Source organism: Prionailurus viverrinus, chromosome B3 (assembly GCF_022837055.1).
Source record: "Prionailurus viverrinus isolate Anna chromosome B3, UM_Priviv_1.0, whole genome shotgun sequence".
NCBI lineage: Eukaryota > Metazoa > Chordata > Mammalia > Carnivora > Felidae > Prionailurus > Prionailurus viverrinus.
In genome coordinates, this window is record NC_062566.1 from 50,844,090 (window position 1) to 50,863,688 (window position 19,599).

Below are 19,599 nucleotides of genomic sequence, written 5' to 3' on the forward strand. Positions count from 1 at the left end.
AATAATACAGTAATTCCATTTGAGAATAAAATATATTTAATACATAGTATTTGAGTGAAAAAGTTTTCTAGTATGCCAACAACATTGTATTCCTTTGTACGAGATATGAAAACAATGGGCACCATTACTTTATAGTTGATTTAATAAAAATATCGGGAATAGAAACATGTGACCATGAGTGTTGATACCATAGAATGTTAGGCAAACCACTTTTTAAAGTCTTCAACTTGAAAGAGGTTCATTTTGTTTTGCGATGACTGGACACATTAAAATAATGGAAGATACTTAGAATTAATAATAGCAAGTAGCATCATATTGTTCTTTCTTTATAAATTGGAATTTAAAGCTGTCCAATATATGCAGTTATATATGTGGATGCTAAACCAATCTATATAATACTGTGGAAAGTGTGAAAGTGAGTCAACTGTTGAAGTTGAAAGTGCTAAACCAATCTATATAATGCTGTGGAAAGTGTGAAACCAATCTATGTTAAACCAATGATGCTAAACCAATCTATATAATACTGTGGAAAGTGTGAAAGTGAGTCAACTGTGTGAAAGTGACTCACTTGTTGAAGTTGCTAGTTGCCATTGCTGAGTTATTTAAAAGACCAAGAAGGCATTTGTGCTACTTTTTTTTTAAACCACTGGTTATTTTTCCAGACATCAATGAATGTGAAATTGGAGCACACAACTGCGACAGACATGCTGTATGTACCAACACGGCAGGAAGCTTCAAATGTAGCTGCAGCCCCGGGTGGATCGGAGATGGCATTAAGTGCACTGGTGGGTTGGAAAACAGCAGCAGTTGCTTCTCATGAGCTGCCTGGACTATAAACATGAAAATATTTATTCTGTAAAAAATTTGTATACTATTGACTTTAAAGGTCATGCTTTCTGTTCGTAACGATGTGACTTTTTTCCATAAGATCTGGATGAATGCTCCAATGGAACCCACATGTGCAGCCAACATGCAGACTGCAAGAATACCATGGGCTCTTACCGCTGCCTTTGTAAAGAAGGATACACGGGCGATGGCTTCACTTGTACAGGTAGGCTTGTGTGGGGAACAACTGCGGAAATGGAAATCAGAGAAGCCAGGTGTTTCACAGCTTTCAGACCATCAGGTTTTCTCCTGAAGTTTGGGTCAGTTATAGACAACTTCTAATAGAAAAGATTAGTTATATGAAACTACATGCCTGTGGAATGGAAATTTGGAGCCAGGTCCATTAGGGAGACTTCAGAAGCTACTAAAAATGCATACATATATACAGTTATATAGTTGATGGGTATCATTGTATGCAATGATGTCATTACTTTTTTAAAAAAAATTATGCTTCTTTTTATAATCCTTAGCCTTTATATTTTTGTGCCTATTTCTCACTGTGGGCTTCATTCCTATACCAAACCTGAGTGAGCTTGCTGTACGAAGCTATGTATGAAGGGATGCAGATGTTCTAGATCTCAATAAGATACTGAGATCCATTTCATATGACTTGAAAGCGTTAATATATCCTGAACATTCTGCTCACAGGACATCACTTAAACATAAAAGAAACTAAGGCCCAGTCAGTGATTTACCTGGAATTTTTCCAACTCATTGAAAATTTTTAGCATATTTGAAATTGTTTATGTCTAATTCAGTGAAATTTTGTCATCATAAACCTTCCATTACTTCTTAGAAAATATTCAAAATTTCACATATCAGACATACATGGTCCATGTGCTTGATATTTAATGCCTGTGGTTATTAGCAAAACTGAGTCAAAATTAAGCAGACAGGAACATTTGGCTTCCTTTGTAGTTGCTGTTCCAGGTGTTTTGCTGCCCATCTGAGCTGAGTCTGAAACCTAAGAAATAGGCACAAATCATGGCATGTTATTTCCTGTCATGGATGTGTCCTCATGTGGGTGACCCTGCTTGAAAAAGCCTTAATTTGAATGATTCATTTGACTTATTATTCATTTTACATCACTAGGGACAATTTAGCATTCAGGAATCTGAATCTGAACCCCATATTCATGGACTATTCAATACTAACATTCAAAGGAGAAAAAAGAATGAGTTTCAAAGTATCACATAGAAATTTGATGAAACACTGCAATACTCAGGAAGTTGATAATGATAAAAAATGTCAGATGTGAGGAACTAGGAACCTCCTGACTAAGGAAGAGTAACTTGTGTTTCTTTCTGGCTGTAGATCTTGATGAGTGCTCTGAGAATCTGAATCTGTGTGGCAATGGCCAGTGCCTAAATGCCCCAGGAGGATACCGCTGTGAATGTGACATGGGCTTTGTGCCCAGTGCTGATGGGAAAGCCTGTGAAGGTAACTGATGGGGAAGCTGCCGGGGCCCTTGTAAAGCCTGACAAGATGAGGTTATTTAAACATTCCTGATTTTGGGGGCGCCTGGGTGGCGCAGTCGGTTAAGCGTCCGACTTCAGCCAGGTCACGATCTCACGGTCCGTGAGTTCGAGCCCCACGTCGGGCTCTGGGCTGATGGCTCAGAGCCTGGAGCCTGTTTCCGATTCTGTGTCTCCCTCTCTCTCTGCCCCTCCCCCGTTCATGCTCTCTCTCTGTCCCAAAAATAAAAATAAACGTTGAGGAAAAAAAAAAAAATTAAAAAAAAAACATTCCTGACTTTTTTTTTTAACTGAGGTGTGTTTTGGCTTCACATCTAAGCTGGTCAATTCAGTTTGTGGAGGTATTAGGTCTCCAGCTGGATGATTTCTCTTTGTACAGAGAAAATCTCAACTTTCTGACCACAAGCTGCACGGCCAACCATGGCCAGATGGTCTACACGAGTATACCCATTGGCCATAGGAGAGAGACACTAACAAGGTGTGGTTAACTCAGTGCAACTTGTTTATCCCCATTGCTGGGGGAAAGAGCTCCAAGTGCCCTGATAATGTCCTCTTGAAGGATTCTCTTTAAATATGTTTTTAATCTCTTCTATGGTTTGGTTTCTAGAAATAAAAGCTTTAAAATAATAGAGCAGATAATCTCCTCCATATGTAGAATAATGTACTGGGTTTGTCTCACATGGTCTCTAAATATCTAATACATGTGAATATGGAACAATCCTTTGCAAATCCATTCAGTAAGGGATAATGTTATATGTCATGCTGTCTCCCAGTGCAAGTCTCTGTCTTTCTGAGAAGTGTTGGTCAGACAAGAAGAATCCTGGGAGCCTGTTGGCTAAGGCTGGCACCCACTAGGAAACACAAGGTTCTTCTCTTTCCCCACACTTGTCAACTCTAAGTGCATTATCCCTCACTGACAAGAATTAGTGTCTACCATGAACTAAAAAGATTTCAGTAGAAATAAACAAATGATAACCATTGACAGTAGAAGTTTAAACAAGACCCTGATTAATGTCATAACTAATAATTGTTGCTTGGTAATTGGACATTAACTCAAAATCAGTCTTTAGTTATGGCGTGTATACTAATTCCCTCATACAGTTCTATGTAAATACTTTTCTTTGTTATGGAGCCATTAGGTGTTCTTTATACAGTTTATATTAAATATGCAGAGTTTGATATAAAATTCTTCTGAAGCAAGAAACCAGATAATGCTCTTGACCATGTGCCTAATACGTTGTTTACTTTTGTTACTCTGAACATCCAAGGAAAACAGGTACTGTGCCACTTCTGGTAACCTAAATAGGCACAAAGTTTTGCTTCTTTTCATGCTATAAGGGAAGGTTGTGTTTGTTTGTTTGTTCTTAATATAAATCATTGCCTGCAGAGTGGTTATAGCTATTTAAAGCCAGTCTCAAGGCTGATAATGTGCCTGTGTGTCAATTACACACGCAGAACATTAATGTGAGGCGGGGACCAAGGCCTGGAAGAAGTGTCTGCAGTTTTGGATCTCCATCAACAATAGCAAGCACACAACATAGCACTAGGGATACAGAAGATTATAAAACTGATTACAAAAGTTACCACAAAGCCTTTGTGGTCTGTAAAATTTTATAACCCATGATAAAAAACAATGACTGTATAGATAAGAACAACAAAAGAATTTGGTCTAAGGTAGCCTTTTTGACTTTTACTTCACAAAAATGACATGGATCTATGTGAAAGACCAGAAATTATATACATGAAATGCTTAGCCTACTGCTTGGCATGTAATGGAGGCTGAAAAAAGTGAGCTCTCACGTAAGAGGCTTCACTACACTTGGCAAATCATCTAACAGGCTTTAGGAGAAGCATGTGGATTGATGTTAGGTGGTCTTCATTTTCTTTTTTTTTTATTTATTTATTTTGAGAGAAAGAAAGAGAGCACAAGCAGGTGAGGGGTCAGAGACGGGGAGAGACAGAATCCAAGGCAGGCTCTACACCATCAGTGCAGAGCCCAATGCGGGGATTGAACTCACAAACCTTGAGATCATGACCCAAGCTGAGACCAAGAGTTAGATGCTTAGCCACCCAGACACCCCAGCAGTCTTCATTTTCTTGATAACATGAGGTGCCTAATGACACTGAGGTGCCTTTAGCAAAATAATAATAATAATAATAATAATAATAATAATAATAATAATTTCTCCCCCTTTGTATCCCTTCCCAAGATATCGATGAGTGCTCCCTTCCGAACATCTGTGTTTTTGGAACTTGCCACAACCTTCCCGGCTTGTTCCGCTGTGAGTGCGAGATAGGCTATGAACTGGACAGAAGTGGTGGGAACTGCACAGGTAAGACATCCATTCCCATCGAAATCTGCTCCCAGATGTCCTGAGGACCTGGCTCTTGGGGTATCACTGGGACCTCACAAGAATATTCACAGAGTCACAGAATTAATTTCCTGGAACGGGGTACATGTAAGGATGCAGAGGAAAGAGTGGCAGACGATTGAAGGAACAGAGTTTATAGCCTCACAGTCAAGTTCATGGCTATAGAAGAATGTTCTAGGGGTGCTCTGGCTGAAAGGTCTCCCAGCCATTCCTTTTCTCCTTAGGCACATTTTCAGAAAGGTTCCTTTTGAAGGCCGTGCACTGGGATCATGAGTCTTCTCCTGGCACTTCTCCATTGTAACACCCACTCCTTCCCATCGTGGCCTGTCCGTGGTCACCAGAGAATGTGATACAGAGAGCACAGCCACCAATTTCTAGTGTGTAGATCATTTTCTTATAGAGCAGGGGACTCTCAGGGAACATAGGAAAAAAAAATTAGAAAAGCTATAGGCCCTCTGTGGACCGTCACTTGGTTCCCTTTGGCACTGAGTTAAGACTTTGCAAGACATCTGCATTCTCTTTCCTGGGCCACTGGTCTATTCAAGGATATTGAGGAAACATGTTCCATTCTGGATAGTCCCAGGATTTCAGGGGAAAAATTTTTTTTCCAGTTACCTAAACAAGCTGTGATTCAGTCGCTCTCCAGTTTATGACCACCACCACCACCACCATGACCACCTCCCTGAAATAAATCTAGACCAGGGTATTCCTCCCAAAGGCATTCTTCTGTCTTTTTTGTTTTGTTTTTTTGTTGTGTTTTGTTTTGTTTTGTTTTGATGGGAACTCATGACACCAAGCCAGGCCTCTAGCATGCCTCAGGAAGTTGCCTCTCCAGGGCCCATATGCCTTCCTCAGTGCCCCAGCTTACCATCAGCATCATTCTGTCTGACCTCATTTCTATTAGTCTTCCCTGTCCCTCCAAATTCACATGCAATCTGAGCAAATGAATTTTCTGCAGTGGAACCTACAGGAAGGTTACCAGGTCCACAGCAGGCTGGGAGGGAAACCCAAGGAGAAAGGTATCCTCATTTCCCGTTCTCTTCTCTCTGAGTCAGCTTGTCTGTTCTTAAGTATTTCATCAGTGTTCAAAACAGACAAAAGGATTACACGAGGTGGAATTTGCCAAAACCCACATCTTAAATCCGGAAGTCTGTACATATTTTTGGAATAGAAACTGAAAGGGAAATATTCCACACAGCATCAATGATGGGAGAGTGACTCTTAGCAGGCTTGAGGAAGCACACTAAGCCTTGTGCGTGTGTCTGCCTTGTACTCAGCTGCACCGAGGCGAGCGTGCCCGGTTGGGGAAACAGCAGAAGTTGCCTGCTCCTAAGGGTTCCCTGGGACATCTTGCTCTAATTTGATGAAATAACAAGCCGCACATATTAAATATATTTTCTTAAAACCTGTGTCTGAATTTTTGGTTGACCGAGGTCACAGTAGTGTTTTCCTTTCAGTTACCTTGACTGGAATATTTTTCCTAGTTCCAAAGTTATATTTTCTCCTGATGACAAATTTGAATGCTAAATGTGTTCCAGGGGAAAAAGACCAAAGACTATGACATATTTCCTTCCTGAGGGGTTTTTATTTCAGAAGTGGAAGACCGTATTTCTAGGCGTAATGTAACTAGTAACTCTTAAAATTCTTGTTGGGAGCCCCAGATCCACTGCTACCGTTGTATGGTGACGTCTGCCCCACATTGGCTGATAATTGTGCCCCTTGTTGTGTGGTTTTAGACGTTAATGAGTGTCTGGATCCAACCACGTGTATCAGTGGGAACTGTGTCAACACTCCAGGCAGCTATACCTGTGACTGTCCACCCGACTTTGAGCTGAATCCAACTCGAGTTGGCTGTGTTGGTAAGATCTTAAAACTTTTTAGAGAGTATACTTTTACTTTGAAAGCAGCATTGAACATTCCATTCTCAATTTTTAAAAAAGTAATACCATAAAAATTTAAACATTGCCTAAATCTGATTTATACTTCCAGTTATTTTTTATTCTGTAGGTAAATTCCCAGTATATGTGTTTGGGCACTTCTTAGTTTCGTGGTAAAAGTAAATTGCAGTGTTTAAACAGTTTCTGAAATGGATTTCAATATCCAGCCCTCCCATAGAGAGAATATTCTTGACACTCTTTTGTTTATACATGGTAAATAGATACCCGCTCTGGAAATTGCTATCTGGATATTCGACCTCGAGGAGACAATGGAGATACAGCCTGTAGCAATGAAATTGGAGTTGGTGTCTCCAAGGCTTCCTGCTGCTGTTCTCTGGGTAAAGCCTGGGGTACTCCTTGTGAGCTGTGCCCTCCTGTGAACACATGTAAGTGTACATCCTCCTGTTTATTATTATTATTCCTGCTCAGGCCGGTTCTCCTTTCTAGATCCACAGGACAGAAGCTACAGAAGAGGCAGCTGCCTCCAGTCTCTAGTCTTTAGTCAGGGAAAGGAGATCAAACCTCTCAGCCCTATTGAGGGACCCCATTCCCAATTTGGGTGTCAGAAGAGTCCCCAGTTGGCTTGTACTAAAAGGGCAGGTGGGGCAGGCAGGTGACATTTCATTTCTATGTGAGTGAAAAGTACATAGCGCTATTTTAAAGAAGATTTTTACAGGCTAGGTTACTTACATAATATTGCTTACCTTCCAGGAACACATCGATAGATGTGTGGGCTAGTTATCAAAAGCTCTAGGATAGGTTAGACCCTTGGTCCCTGGTAAAAGAAAAGTGATTAGTTAAGTAAATACGAAAGGGAAGGTTATTTCTATTCTTATGGTATTACTTGAAAGAAAGCTTTAGAATGTGATTTTAAGGACATAAATAAGTCTCCTAAAAATAGAAAAGGCTTCACATTTTTCTAAGTGGGTCCTATATGAGGATTCAGTCAGATGTGGCTTCTTAGGCAAAGGTTGATGCTGCTGCTAACAGTGTATATTGGGATAGGTACTGATTCTTTCTCTGCGGAAGGCTCATTTATTCACTTTTTCTAAAATTATTTGTTGGGTACCTAGAGTGTGTACTCTGAGTGTGCAAAGATGAATTAGACTAGATTCTGCCCTCCAGAAGTGTACAGCTAGCAAAGTGTGACCCAAACATAAAAGCTGTAATTGAGTGTAGGTCTCAATAAGGGAAGAAAGAACAGAAACAGTGCCATGAGCAGGAGAAAGAGCACTCCTCGCTCCAGTTAGGACTCTATATCACTTGGCACTGATGTATCTTTGGGCAAATTACTTAGCAAGACTTGAACTTCCTCATTCATATAATGCCTCATAGAATTAAAAGAAGTCATTCATGTCAAGCACTCAGCACAGGGATGAAGGCTTAGCAGGCACCTTCTTTCTTCTCTTCAGAAAGGGAAGTCAGTTCTGAAATGGCAGAGGTGGTGATGACCTTGTGCGTTTTTTCCCTGGGCCTTGAAGGCAGGGTGTGACCTGAAAAAGGAGACTTAAAAAGAGTGTATGATTAGAGGAAGAGGAGGAAAGAGAAAAATGAAAGAGGGAGGTAGTTAATTTCATTGACGTTGAAAGAAGCAAACCAAGGTGTTTAAGTAGGGGAGTCAGCTCTATTGATTAATAATGATTAGCAAAGCAGAGTTCCTGGGTGGCTCAGCTGGTTAAGTGGCAAACTCTTGGCTTTGGCTCAGATCATGGTCTCACAGGTTTACTGAGATCCAACCCTGTGTCAGGCTCCACATGGAGCATGGAGCCTGCTTGGAATTCTCTTTCTTGTACTCATAAACAAACAAACAACTTAAAAAAAAATTATTAGTAAAGCAATAGGTCCACACTACCCCAAACTGGATCAGACCTGGAACTGAAATATATACATGTGTACATTTAGGCATATACACATAGCATTTCAGAAAGCCAGGAGAGGGATTATCAGATTTGGAAAGATTAGGATGATTATGAAAGAGCCAATTTTTATCAAAGCTCACCAGGATGACACAGCAGATTAGGTTCATTTTTTTTTAAGTTTATTTATTTATTGAGAGAAAGAGCACACGCACGCGCACACACGCGTGTGCGTGGGAGGGGCAAAGAGAGAGAGAATCCCAAGCAGGCTCCATACTCTGCAGTGAGCCTGATGTGGGGCTCTGTCTCACAACCATGAGATTGCGACCTGAGCTGAAATCAAGAGTCAGATGCTTAACTGACTGATCCACTCAGAGGCCCCAGTTAGGTTCATTCTTACTCGCATGTGCCTGTAAGTATCACACTGCTGGCGCATGGCACTGAAATAAATGTTCTTGAGTGAAATACTTGAATGACAGAATTAATGGATAAAATCAAAGGACAATGTAGAAAGTTGGTTTGGGAAACCAAGGGAATCAGTATTGCACTCAGTAAAATAGAGGGGCAAGAAAGATCTCTAGGCATTAAAGACAAAAGTGGGATGGGAACCAGGAAAGAACAGCTTTCCCTAAGGTTCTATTTGGAAAGAGTTTTGGAGACAGGCTGATTAACATTATTAAGGGAGGCAGTAATTCCCAGGAAGTAAGGCTGAACAAAATGTAAAAATGGAGGAGTTTGTTAGAAAATAAAAAGGGGAAGAAAATCTTTACAAAGAAGTAGTGATGACAATAACTACTACTTCATCACTACTAGTGATGAACGTGAATAAAACATGTTCACAGGAACATGAGGCCAGGAGGGTAGGTGGTGGGTCCAAAGACTGAGGACAGTGGCCTTCCATCTTTCTGGCACCCTTAGTAAAAGCCATTTGAAAATAACACGCATACACACAGTTGTTAACTTGCTTAAGATGGGTGGGGTAACTGCTAAGGATTCCTGAAAATGAATATTTTCAGTTGGCTATGTCAGTATTTCTCTTGAGGATACGATTTCTAGAAAATTTAGATTCAAAAGAACTCCATTTGATTTTTTTGTTTCAATAGCTGAGTACAAAATTCTTTGTCCTGGAGGAGAAGGTTTTCGGCCCAACCCTATCACTGTCATCCTGGAAGGTAATTCTGTATCCTTGATCTTAAAGTATGCGCATTTTGAACTTCCTTGGGTTTATTTACAGTGCTGAAGAAATGCTGTTGTTTTCATTTTGACAGACATTGATGAATGCCAGGAGCTCCCAGGACTGTGCCAAGGTGGGAAATGTATCAACACCTTCGGCAGTTTCCAGTGCCGCTGTCCAACCGGTTACTACCTGAACGAAGATACCCGAGTGTGTGACGGTAAATGGTCCTTTAGGAGGATGAGTTCTTTCAGCTATTGAGAACTGACCTCAAAAACCAGTATACAGTCACCAGTAAAACTAAGAATTTAGCTATACAGCGCAATGGTCTAAACATGAACCTAGCCAGGTAAATGTGCCATACTTGTGGCAGCTTGCATGAATGTTACTGATGGGATATCATTTCTGATACGCCCCAAATATTCCTCTTCTTCTGAGAAAAGTGGAGTTTTATTATCTTAGGCCATCGTCTCACTTATGCCTGCAGTTTTCTGGGCTCTTGAGAAAAGCCATTTATATTAGAGTAGCTCAGGTCTTATTTCAAGGACCTCTGTATTCTGGGAAGCACTGAGTTCCTCTTCTTCCTGGTCTTTACCACTTATCTGTACTAATGAACCAAAATGAGCTTCTCTTAAAAAGGCAGCCTCTTTGGTCTAATGATGTAAGTGATAATTCCTGTTCATCCTGTGTTATTGGAAAGATGGAGAATATTGACCGCTTCTGGCTTTCAAAGCACTTGGGCCATAGACTGTGGTGGGAAAGATGGTTTTCATCTATATGAGGGAGTCACATGACTAGTTAGGAAGATACTTCCCTGTATCCTGGAGGAGAAATATGCCTCTGGCTCTCCAAAAGACTTATGAGGTGACTTCGATAAAGGATGACCTCGCTGTGTATTAATTGAGTATCACAGTGTCTATAACACAGCTCTAAGACCCCTGGAATCAACAAAGATTAGAGTCAACCTCTGTGTTTGAAAATGGGGATAGAGGTGTTAAATACCTACTTCCACTCTACCTTACCAATGCAAATTCATGAAAGTGGTTGTTGAATGGCTTCAGGGTCTATTATATTCTTCCACAGATTTTGTGAACATATGACATATTAGCGGTCTTTCTGAAGGATTTCTCCACATCTCCATCTCTGCATGCCTTTCAGGATGTTATGGACTCATCTATTAGGAACTCCTATCAGAAGGCAAAACCTTTTTTTCTGGCACTTCCTTTCCTGAAAACATACACATTAGCATAGGCAAAGGGCACCGATGAATTAAACATCTATTTTTGTTATCCAGATTTCAAAGTGCCCTGTGGATTTTCTCCTCCATTGTCGACATTTATGTTGACACTGAGTATCAGGCCATTCCAAAGAGTGAAGCTTTCATATTCGTATACCACTTTGTGTCTGGATTACAGATGTGAATGAATGTGAGACTCCCGGAATCTGTGGTCCGGGGACGTGTTACAACACCGTCGGCAACTACACCTGTATTTGCCCTCCAGACTACATGCAAGTGAATGGGGGGAATAATTGCATGGGTAAGTTCAAGTTTTTTCTTAATCTTGCATGTCCGATCTTCATCTGTGAAGAGAAAAAGAGCTTGTAAGCCCAGCACTTGGTCCTTAGTGTTATGTTACTCATCAGACCGAGTGCTGCCTGCCACCCTTCCACTGTCTTTGTGAGAGCCTCCTCCTTTGTAAACCATAAGCTTGGCCTTTTTTCCCCACCTTGTGTGGGTGGTTGGGAGTTTTCTTTAAAATGTAATGTTGGAAAATCCCAAACAACGGTTTAATAGTACTTCTTTTGTTTGACTTTGGGTGTATCTTTATACAATTATATTTACAGCACTGACTTACAGTATTAAAACATCATGAGTCGGAAATGAGAAAATTACTGCCAAATAGCAGTGGAGAATTGTTACTAAGAGTCTGGGTGGAGAGTCGTGTAAAGTTTATTAATGCTGCGGCTCCATAATGACTTAGTTCTGTGGCCCCAAATCCCAGGGAATACATTTCTCAAAGTCCCCTTTCTTATAGCGGCAGATGTGGATAGAAAATTGGGTAAGAGCAGGCTGTTCCTGCTCTCATCCAAGTCAAGTTACAATAAAATCCAAAAGAAACATACTCCTTGAGTATCCCCTTAGACATCCGCTGTGCTTTCCCCATGGTATCACCATCCCCTTCCCTCTAGATATGAGAAGAAGTTTGTGCTACAGAAACTATTACGCTGACAACCAGACCTGCGACGGAGAACTTTTGTTCAATATGACCAAGAAGATGTGCTGTTGTTCCTACAACATTGGCCGGGCCTGGAATAAGCCCTGTGAACAGTGTCCCATCCCAAGCACAGGTGAGTTGCACCATTACCAAAAACATAGGTTGATAAGTTACCCATGGATTGTTGAGAGAAATGAGTCTCAGCCAGGCAAGAAAAAAGTCCGTCGTTTATCTTCCTAAGCAAAAAATTAGCTCACAGAGGCAACTGTGTAAATTCACAGTTGATTCTGGTCCTTCCAGCTGAAAATTGAGTCACAGAACACACTGTCTAATTTGTACACTAGTTCACTCGCCAGACTTACAGACTCAGCATAGAGGGGAGAAACAGAAACACTGTTATCGTTATGGAGTTCACCACGTAACTGAAAGACTAGAAACGTTAGGCGAAGCGATATGACAAATAGGTGAACCATATTCCTATTATTCTTACTTATTTATAACTGATCTTGTTCCAAAAAGAATTTAAGGCAGCCCACAAAGATTTGAATGTAAAATAAGAAGGCCTAAGGCAAATGGCAAACAAGGGTAAGAAACTTGGAGCAAGGAGCGAGGCTAATACGCAAAAATCCAAGCTGGGAATTTCTACACACTTGCCAAAGATGAGCAATAAGTTTGGCTCCAAACTTTCTAGCAGCTCATATAAAAAGGGGGAGATAATCAAGTCTAAGAGTCTCAATGACTATAAAGCAAACTAAACACTAAAGGAAAGTGCATCATGGTACTGAGATTGGAGAGAAATTTTTTCTTATATCCTCATAGAGAAAAATCTATGTAATGTTATTTGTTTAAAAACAAAAAAGTCTAACCCATGTCCTTGGAGTAAATGAAGTGAAGTGGTGTGTGGTTCTTATACGGTAAATGATGACATCATTTACTAATGTTCTTATTTAGAGTTAAATAAACTGTGATGCAGTTATTGATAGTATTCTGTGGTACCTACTCTGTTCCCCACAGTGATCTGTAAGATACTAAATCTCTTGTCTGGTTCTATCTGATTACATGTGAAACAGAATATTCTTTTTTTTAGTAAAATATACCAGTTCCTCCATTGTTTACTCTAGAAATAATGTATTAATCATCACTTAGAATTACTTATGAGTTATCCACAGTCTGCAAGACGTCTCTCGACCAGGGGTTGGCCAGGTACAGCCCCTGGGCCAAATCTAGCCCACACTAATTTTTGTGTGGCCCAAAGCTGAGAATGGTTTTTACATGTTTTAAAAGGTTGGGGAATATCAAAAGAATAATATGTTATGTCCCAAAAAGTATATGAACTTCAAATTTTCGTGTCTATAAATAAAATCATATTAGAACACAGCCACACAAATTTTTTTTTATTTTTTTAACGTTTATTTATTTTTGAGACAGAGACAGAGCATGAACAGGGGAGGGTCAGAGAGAGGGAGACACAGAATCTGAAACAGGCTCCAGGCTCCAAGCTGTCAGCACAGAGCCTGATGTGGGGCTCGAACTCATGGACTGCGAGATCGTGACCTGAGCCGAAGTCGGCCGCTAAACCGACTCAGCCTCCCAGGCACCCCCACAACCACACAAATTTGATTACATATTTCCTGTGGCTGCTTTCATAGGATAGTTGAGTAGTTTTAATAGAGACTGCACAGCCTACAAAACCTAAAATATTTACTCTTTAGTCCGTTAAGAAAGAAATTGCTAACCCCTGATCTTCACCAATGGTCTTCAAATCTTTTGATCATACATACCTATCAGTTAAAAAGCAGGGGGGTTACACCTATTTGATGTGTGCGTTTCCATGTAAAAGTATATGTGTATATATCTCTACATATATTTTTCAACTAGATTGAAAAATGCATTTATTATTGCATTTGTTATTTTCATGAACTGTTCTATTAGAAAATATATACAAAATTAATTTTTTAATTATATTTTGTGAAGAGAAATGAAAATCTTAGTAGTTTCTTTTTTATCTTGATGGATCATTGTGTGTTCCCCTAGAGACTGTTTTGGAAACCCTTACTAAAGACTTTCATTACTTTCAAAAGTATCTGAGTTAAGAACGTGCATATTTTTTATCTAAAATGCAAGATTTCTCATTCATGTTGAATCTTGGCCAAATCTAGTCATGGCTTTTCATTTAGGTATGTAATCTGCACACATTTTAGAAGTTCCTGAAATATGTCTGGATGGCCAGTGTCAGCTGGCATTACATTTGTTAAAAGTAGACAGTCAGATATGAAGGAAATAAAGCAGTAGAAGAAGAACATGCTACATTTTGACCAAACTACTTTCAGAGACGTTTTATACTTTTTAGTGGGTTTGACCAATAAGGCAATGACCACCTTGAGCTTAAATTGATACCATGCTATATCAGTTACAGTCATGATCTGGAATTACAGAACCTCTGAGTTAGAAGGACTGCAGATGACATTTAGTTCATCCTCTCTTATCAACTTTGATGAATTCAGACGAGCAAGAGAAAGATAGAAGGTCGGAGGAGGGAGAGAGAAAGAAGGAAAGAGCTGCACCAAACGAAATCCAGCTCCAAAAACTGAAGTAATGACATAAGTTGGTTGTTTGAACTGAATTAGTCATTAATAGACCTGATGTCAAGAACTTGGCTAGATTTGCTACAGTCTCCCCCCAATCTACTGAGGAAATGATTTTTGTAAGCATTCCTAAAATCCCAGATCCCTTCATGTGAGTGGAAAGAGGCCCTCTTGCCAGTCCCTGGGTTCAGAGCTGAACAACATCCTTCTAGAAACCCAAATTCCTACAGGCAAGCTCATACAAATGCGTGGGCTGTGATGTGGAGACCTCTGGTTCTTCCTCAGTATTACGTCAACATGAGGTCGCTTTTCATTCAGCATTTGCCTTAAGGACAAGGTTACAACATCTGTGGGGATTCTCAGATTTATTTTTTATTTTAAATTCCTCAAAATACAGATAAATATTTTGCAAGATGTTTCCAAAGTAATTTCTTTCGGCCCAGTCATTGCTCTTTGCTGACCCCTATTCTCACTCCTCTTACCCCATCTTTGTTTAATGAATTACTGCAGATGAATTTGCTACACTCTGTGGAAGTCAAAGGCCAGGCTTCGTCATTGACATTTACACCGGCTTACCTGTTGGTGAGTTATGATGCCATTGTTGGAATTTTCTGTGTTTGCCTTTGTGTTTGAAAACAGGAATACACACCCTTATTTTTCTCAGGTTGTTTTTTTTTTTTCTTAGAAGGAAAAACTAGTGAAACAATGCCATTTAGTTTTATTGAAACACTGATTCTTACTTTGAAACAAACCGCAAACACCCCGTGTCGCTCCACCTAATTGGCGGCAGCATTCGTTGCTCATGATTAAGGGGACTGGAAAGCTTTTCACAAAATTACAATCAAGCTTAGTTAAACCAACCCTAGGCATCAACAAAGGGAGAGATTCTGGGAGTAGGGCCAGTTGACGTTTGCTTTGACTATAATTCCCAATCTTTCCTTCTGACTATGACATGAGTTTAATATGACTTTTCATACCAATCTTTATGTGTGGGTTGTACACATAAAGCACTTTAGGGGATCCGTTTTATCTCACATGGATTCTCCTCAGGTTATCTGCTTTGGGAATTTCAGATGTGCAATAAAAAAAAAAAAAAAAAAAAAAAAGAGGCCACTCCTCTCAGAGGCCCCATCTGGTAACTAGAGCAGAGACCACTGCAGTGCTCAAGATGCTTGTGCAAGATTCCGAAGTCTTGCACAGCATTCGGCCAATGGAGGCAATGCCTTTGTGGTTTAAAAGAAAATAACATAAAAATAGATGGAAAGCTATTGCATTCTCAGAGTTTTTCCCCAGTGTGATTTATATGCATCCTCAGATGCCCGTCTTAAGTCCGAGCAGTTGTGTCTAGTAGCAAACATCACCACTCGCTTTGTTCCACCTTCTTCCTCATAAGTAAACTGAAATCCACATCAGCCTTTCCAATGACCTTGTTTAAGAAAACAAGGGTCTGGTCCAGCAATCAGCCTGGTTCTCTTAGTGCCAAATCCATATGGCTCAACAGTCTAGTCAACGTCCAAAGAAACTTCATGGTTTGGAAAGAAAAACTGCTAAATGACATTGGCATGAAACACCTGGCCCTCGCTGCTTTGTTTTTCCCCTTCCCAAAACAGATCTTTTCATCTCCCTAGAATCTCCGATCCAAAGATAAGTGGTCTTTAATAATAATGACTCTCCACGGACAGACCAGGCATGTCCCCCAGCAAGGCCTGCCCTCCGAGGTTGGCAGCAGGCAAAAGACTGGAAACAGCACCAACGTCGTCTACTAGTTGAGCTGGAGACATCTCAGACATCATCCAGTTCAAACACACTGCTTTACAGTTGAGGGGACAGGGGCCCAGAGAGGGGAAGGGACTCGGCCGAGGTCACCTAGCTAATTAATAACAGAGCTGGGACCCAAATCCAGTCCTGACTCACAGCTTGCTTTGCCTCGAGCTCTTGAAAGCTGGAAATGTGATAGTTAGCAATATACTTAATGTTACCAAATTCCACCATGACAAAATATTTAGATGACTGAGAAACTTTGTTTTATTTGAGCTTTATACTCTCCTTCTGAAAGGTCTTAAGATTGTTGGCATATAGAACCCATTCGTATGGGGTTAAAACTATAGCAAGTTTATTAATCTTGTCTTAAAATATAAACTTCTCCAAGTTGAAGTTCAAATGAAATCCAGACAGGAAAAGAAAATACAATTTTTAATATATCCTTTTGCTATTTTATGCCTAACAATGGCTAGAAATTTGACCCAGTCTATTATTGTTAAACTTGATAATACATCACTTATATTTAAAATAAATGAACGTGAACATAATGTCTCAAATTTTAAATAATAAAAGAATGTCATCTGAATTATCTTTTTGTTTGCTGATCATTCACAGTTGTGATGTTACTTTGCATAGCCTTTTAAGAACGTGAATGGCAAATATGTGAAAAATCCAAAAACATAATCACCTGCATTCAAAATAGCAATATACTCTAAGTTGTTTTTTTCCATTAAAGAGATTATTTTTCCTTTGAACAAAATCAAACCCTTTAGAAAAGGATCTAAAATAAACCTGTGGTCTGTCAAACTTCTTCAAAGCAGGTTGGCTTTAGAGTATGATTATTCTGAAATCGCGGTGTCTCTTGTAAGCTCCACAACTGTGGCCCTTCTTACGACTTAGGCAGAGTCCTTGCAGAGGCTCCTGACTATCGTATGTAAACGGAAGTGTCTCAATGGCGAAGTAACACAAACCTAGTGGGTTGGAAAGACCAAAGCTTTACATCCCTTCCCAGCTTCTGAAGCACTTTGTGAAATTCCACCAAGCAGTGGCGGAAGGGCCCTCCAGGATAACAAGTAATTTGATTGTGGTTTTGTGAAGATTGTTGACTGTGACGTGCAAAAGCCCGAGGGAGGTAGGATAGCCTGTTAGCGGATTCCTCGTGTCAAATCCTGACTCTGCCTCTTATTAGCTTTGTGGTCTTTGGCAAGTTCCTTCTGCTGGTTTGGCCTCAGTTCCATCATCTGCATAGTGACAGTTGTCACAGTACCTGGAGACCATCTCGTAGAGTGGCTGTAATGATTCAGTGAGTAAATCCAGGTTGAATGTTGAGAAATATGCCAGGTACATAGCAAGTGAGACACTACTAACACTCTTACTGTTATTATCCTAGAAGACACTGAATGGTTGGGAGTTGAGAGCAGGTCAGAAAGAGATTGGACCACCAGGCTGGTGAGGAGGTGAGACCTGCCCACAAGGCCACCTCACCAGCTGGCCAGCCCTGCTCTCACAGCCTGCGTTGTGGCTCTGCTGTCACTCCTGCTTGGATCCTGTTTTAATGCTCACCGGTCCCAACTTCCAGATACTGGTTCTTAATTTACCAAATTTTAATTGGTGCTTAACATTGATCAGACGGCATGGTAGGGGCTGGTAACACAGTGGAGTTGTAGCCAGCCCCAGCCCCTGGCCTTAGGAAACCACAGTCTGTGGCTATAGCCCTTCTCAGTGCTGGCCCCCACAGTCAGCATGGGCCTAGCTCACAGCCCCAGACCTAATGTACCTCCTTTTCAAAACCATGTGAAAGAGGAAGGGGATGCTGAAGGGGAATCTGAAAGATCAGAGCTGGCTGTGACCATAAGCTCCTCTGTTCTTCACCAGCTCTCCTTTCCCATTCTGGCCAAACACCACCACACACTTTGGGTAGAGTGGCCGTTTATTCTCAGCTGTCACTTTATTCTGTTCACCCAGTGCATAGTGCCCAGGGGATACCAAGATGGCGCCTACCTGGTTTGTTTCAGAACAAAACCAAAAAGATACTAAATCCAGATAGACACATGAGTGTCTGAAAGCAGTTTAGTTATTTCAATTTGATATCAACTGATGTCCCCCCTTTCCACTGTCACTACCCCAACACACCCACACACCCACACACCCATGCACTTTCTCTTTTTTCATTGTGTACCTTATGTAGAACATGGAGTTAGAAGCTGCCGACTCTCAGTGCCATGCTGTCACTCATGTGTGGCTGCTCTGTTTTCAGATATTGATGAATGCCGGGAGATCCCAGGGGTCTGTGAAAACGGAGTGTGTATCAACATGGTTGGCAGCTTCAGATGTGAATGTCCAGTGGGCTTTTTCTATAATGACAAGTTGTTGGTTTGTGAAGGTAAGCGATGTCACTATATCATGTCCAGGAATGAGCCAACTGACAAGCTACTTATGCACACACACTTGGCCAATTTCACAACATTGGAATTTCAGCAATCCATCAAGCTCTAGCAATAGTGTAGGGCACCATGTGGAACATCATTTTTTCATGGAAAAACTTCCCTAAGTCCCCGTGGAAAAAGCAGGACGTGCACTCCCCAGCCCCATCCTATACATAATATATTAGATTTCCCAGCTGATATAAGAACCCTTGAGTTCCTGGGTGTGTCGCATAGATTGCTTTTGTTTCTCATTGCTTAAAAGTGAGCAGGAGTGGTGGGCGGTCATCTTTACTTGAATCTCAAAATTAGTGTTCCCTTCCAAACGGAGCCTGTGCTACTCCCAAGTGAAAACAAGGTTAATGCAAATATTCCAAATGCATGAGAGAATTCCAAATGGCAAGAACAGCAAATTTGATTTTATATGAAGAATGTTGGCATGTGTGCAAGTGGTACTTTTTTCATTTTCACATTACCTCCCCTTGCCATGTGCATGTACTGTGATGCCGTGCATTCCTCACAACACTTCATATTCCCCTACATCTGGGGAAGATAGTGTACTTTCACATTTTAGTAAAAGGGACATTGCTGGTTATTAAATATACCATGTGCCCTAGGGTAGCTGGAATAATTGTCTATTTAATACTTAAACTTGGGGCCTCTTGCAGAATTTTTGTTCTTGTCAGAAAGGGTTATTACCCCTTAGAGCATGTATGAGAGCACATATGTCAATATTTTAATGTTAAAAAACCTTTTTTTTCCATAGACTAGGGACAACTTACAGACCATGAGTAAAGTTATGGCCCTAAGCACATGCTTGTTAAATTCTCTTCACCAGGCTTTTAGCTACTATGGCCAGGTGGGCACATGTTACTGCCTCCCGGAGAGGGGTAAATGGGGTGATAGCCGTTCAGA

General features: G+C 40.6%; 1 protein-coding gene and 1 long non-coding RNA gene across 3 annotated transcripts in view; one reads left to right on the forward strand and one right to left on the reverse strand.

The window, feature by feature from the left end:
- FBN1 (fibrillin 1) overlaps positions 1 to 19,599 on the forward strand; it is a 234,540-nt gene that overhangs the window by 173,041 nt on the left and 41,900 nt on the right. For both annotated transcript variants that reach the window (XM_047862765.1, XM_047862766.1), the window contains 12 exons: positions 663 to 785; positions 929 to 1,051; positions 2,200 to 2,325; positions 4,571 to 4,693; positions 6,469 to 6,591; positions 6,891 to 7,055; positions 9,629 to 9,697; positions 9,794 to 9,919; positions 11,115 to 11,237; positions 11,890 to 12,048; positions 15,011 to 15,082; positions 18,519 to 18,644. In XM_047862765.1, the coding sequence (XP_047718721.1) occupies positions 663 to 785; positions 929 to 1,051; positions 2,200 to 2,325; positions 4,571 to 4,693; positions 6,469 to 6,591; positions 6,891 to 7,055; positions 9,629 to 9,697; positions 9,794 to 9,919; positions 11,115 to 11,237; positions 11,890 to 12,048; positions 15,011 to 15,082; positions 18,519 to 18,644 (1,458 nt within the window). The remainder of the gene's footprint in view (positions 1 to 662; positions 786 to 928; positions 1,052 to 2,199; positions 2,326 to 4,570; positions 4,694 to 6,468; positions 6,592 to 6,890; positions 7,056 to 9,628; positions 9,698 to 9,793; positions 9,920 to 11,114; positions 11,238 to 11,889; positions 12,049 to 15,010; positions 15,083 to 18,518; positions 18,645 to 19,599) is intronic.
- LOC125167895 (uncharacterized) lies at positions 5,049 to 18,524 on the reverse strand. Its single transcript, XR_007152983.1, has 3 exons — positions 18,441 to 18,524; positions 7,374 to 7,444; positions 5,049 to 5,141 (listed from the first exon to the last, which is right to left on the reverse strand). It is a non-coding gene; the product is annotated as an uncharacterized LOC125167895 (long non-coding RNA).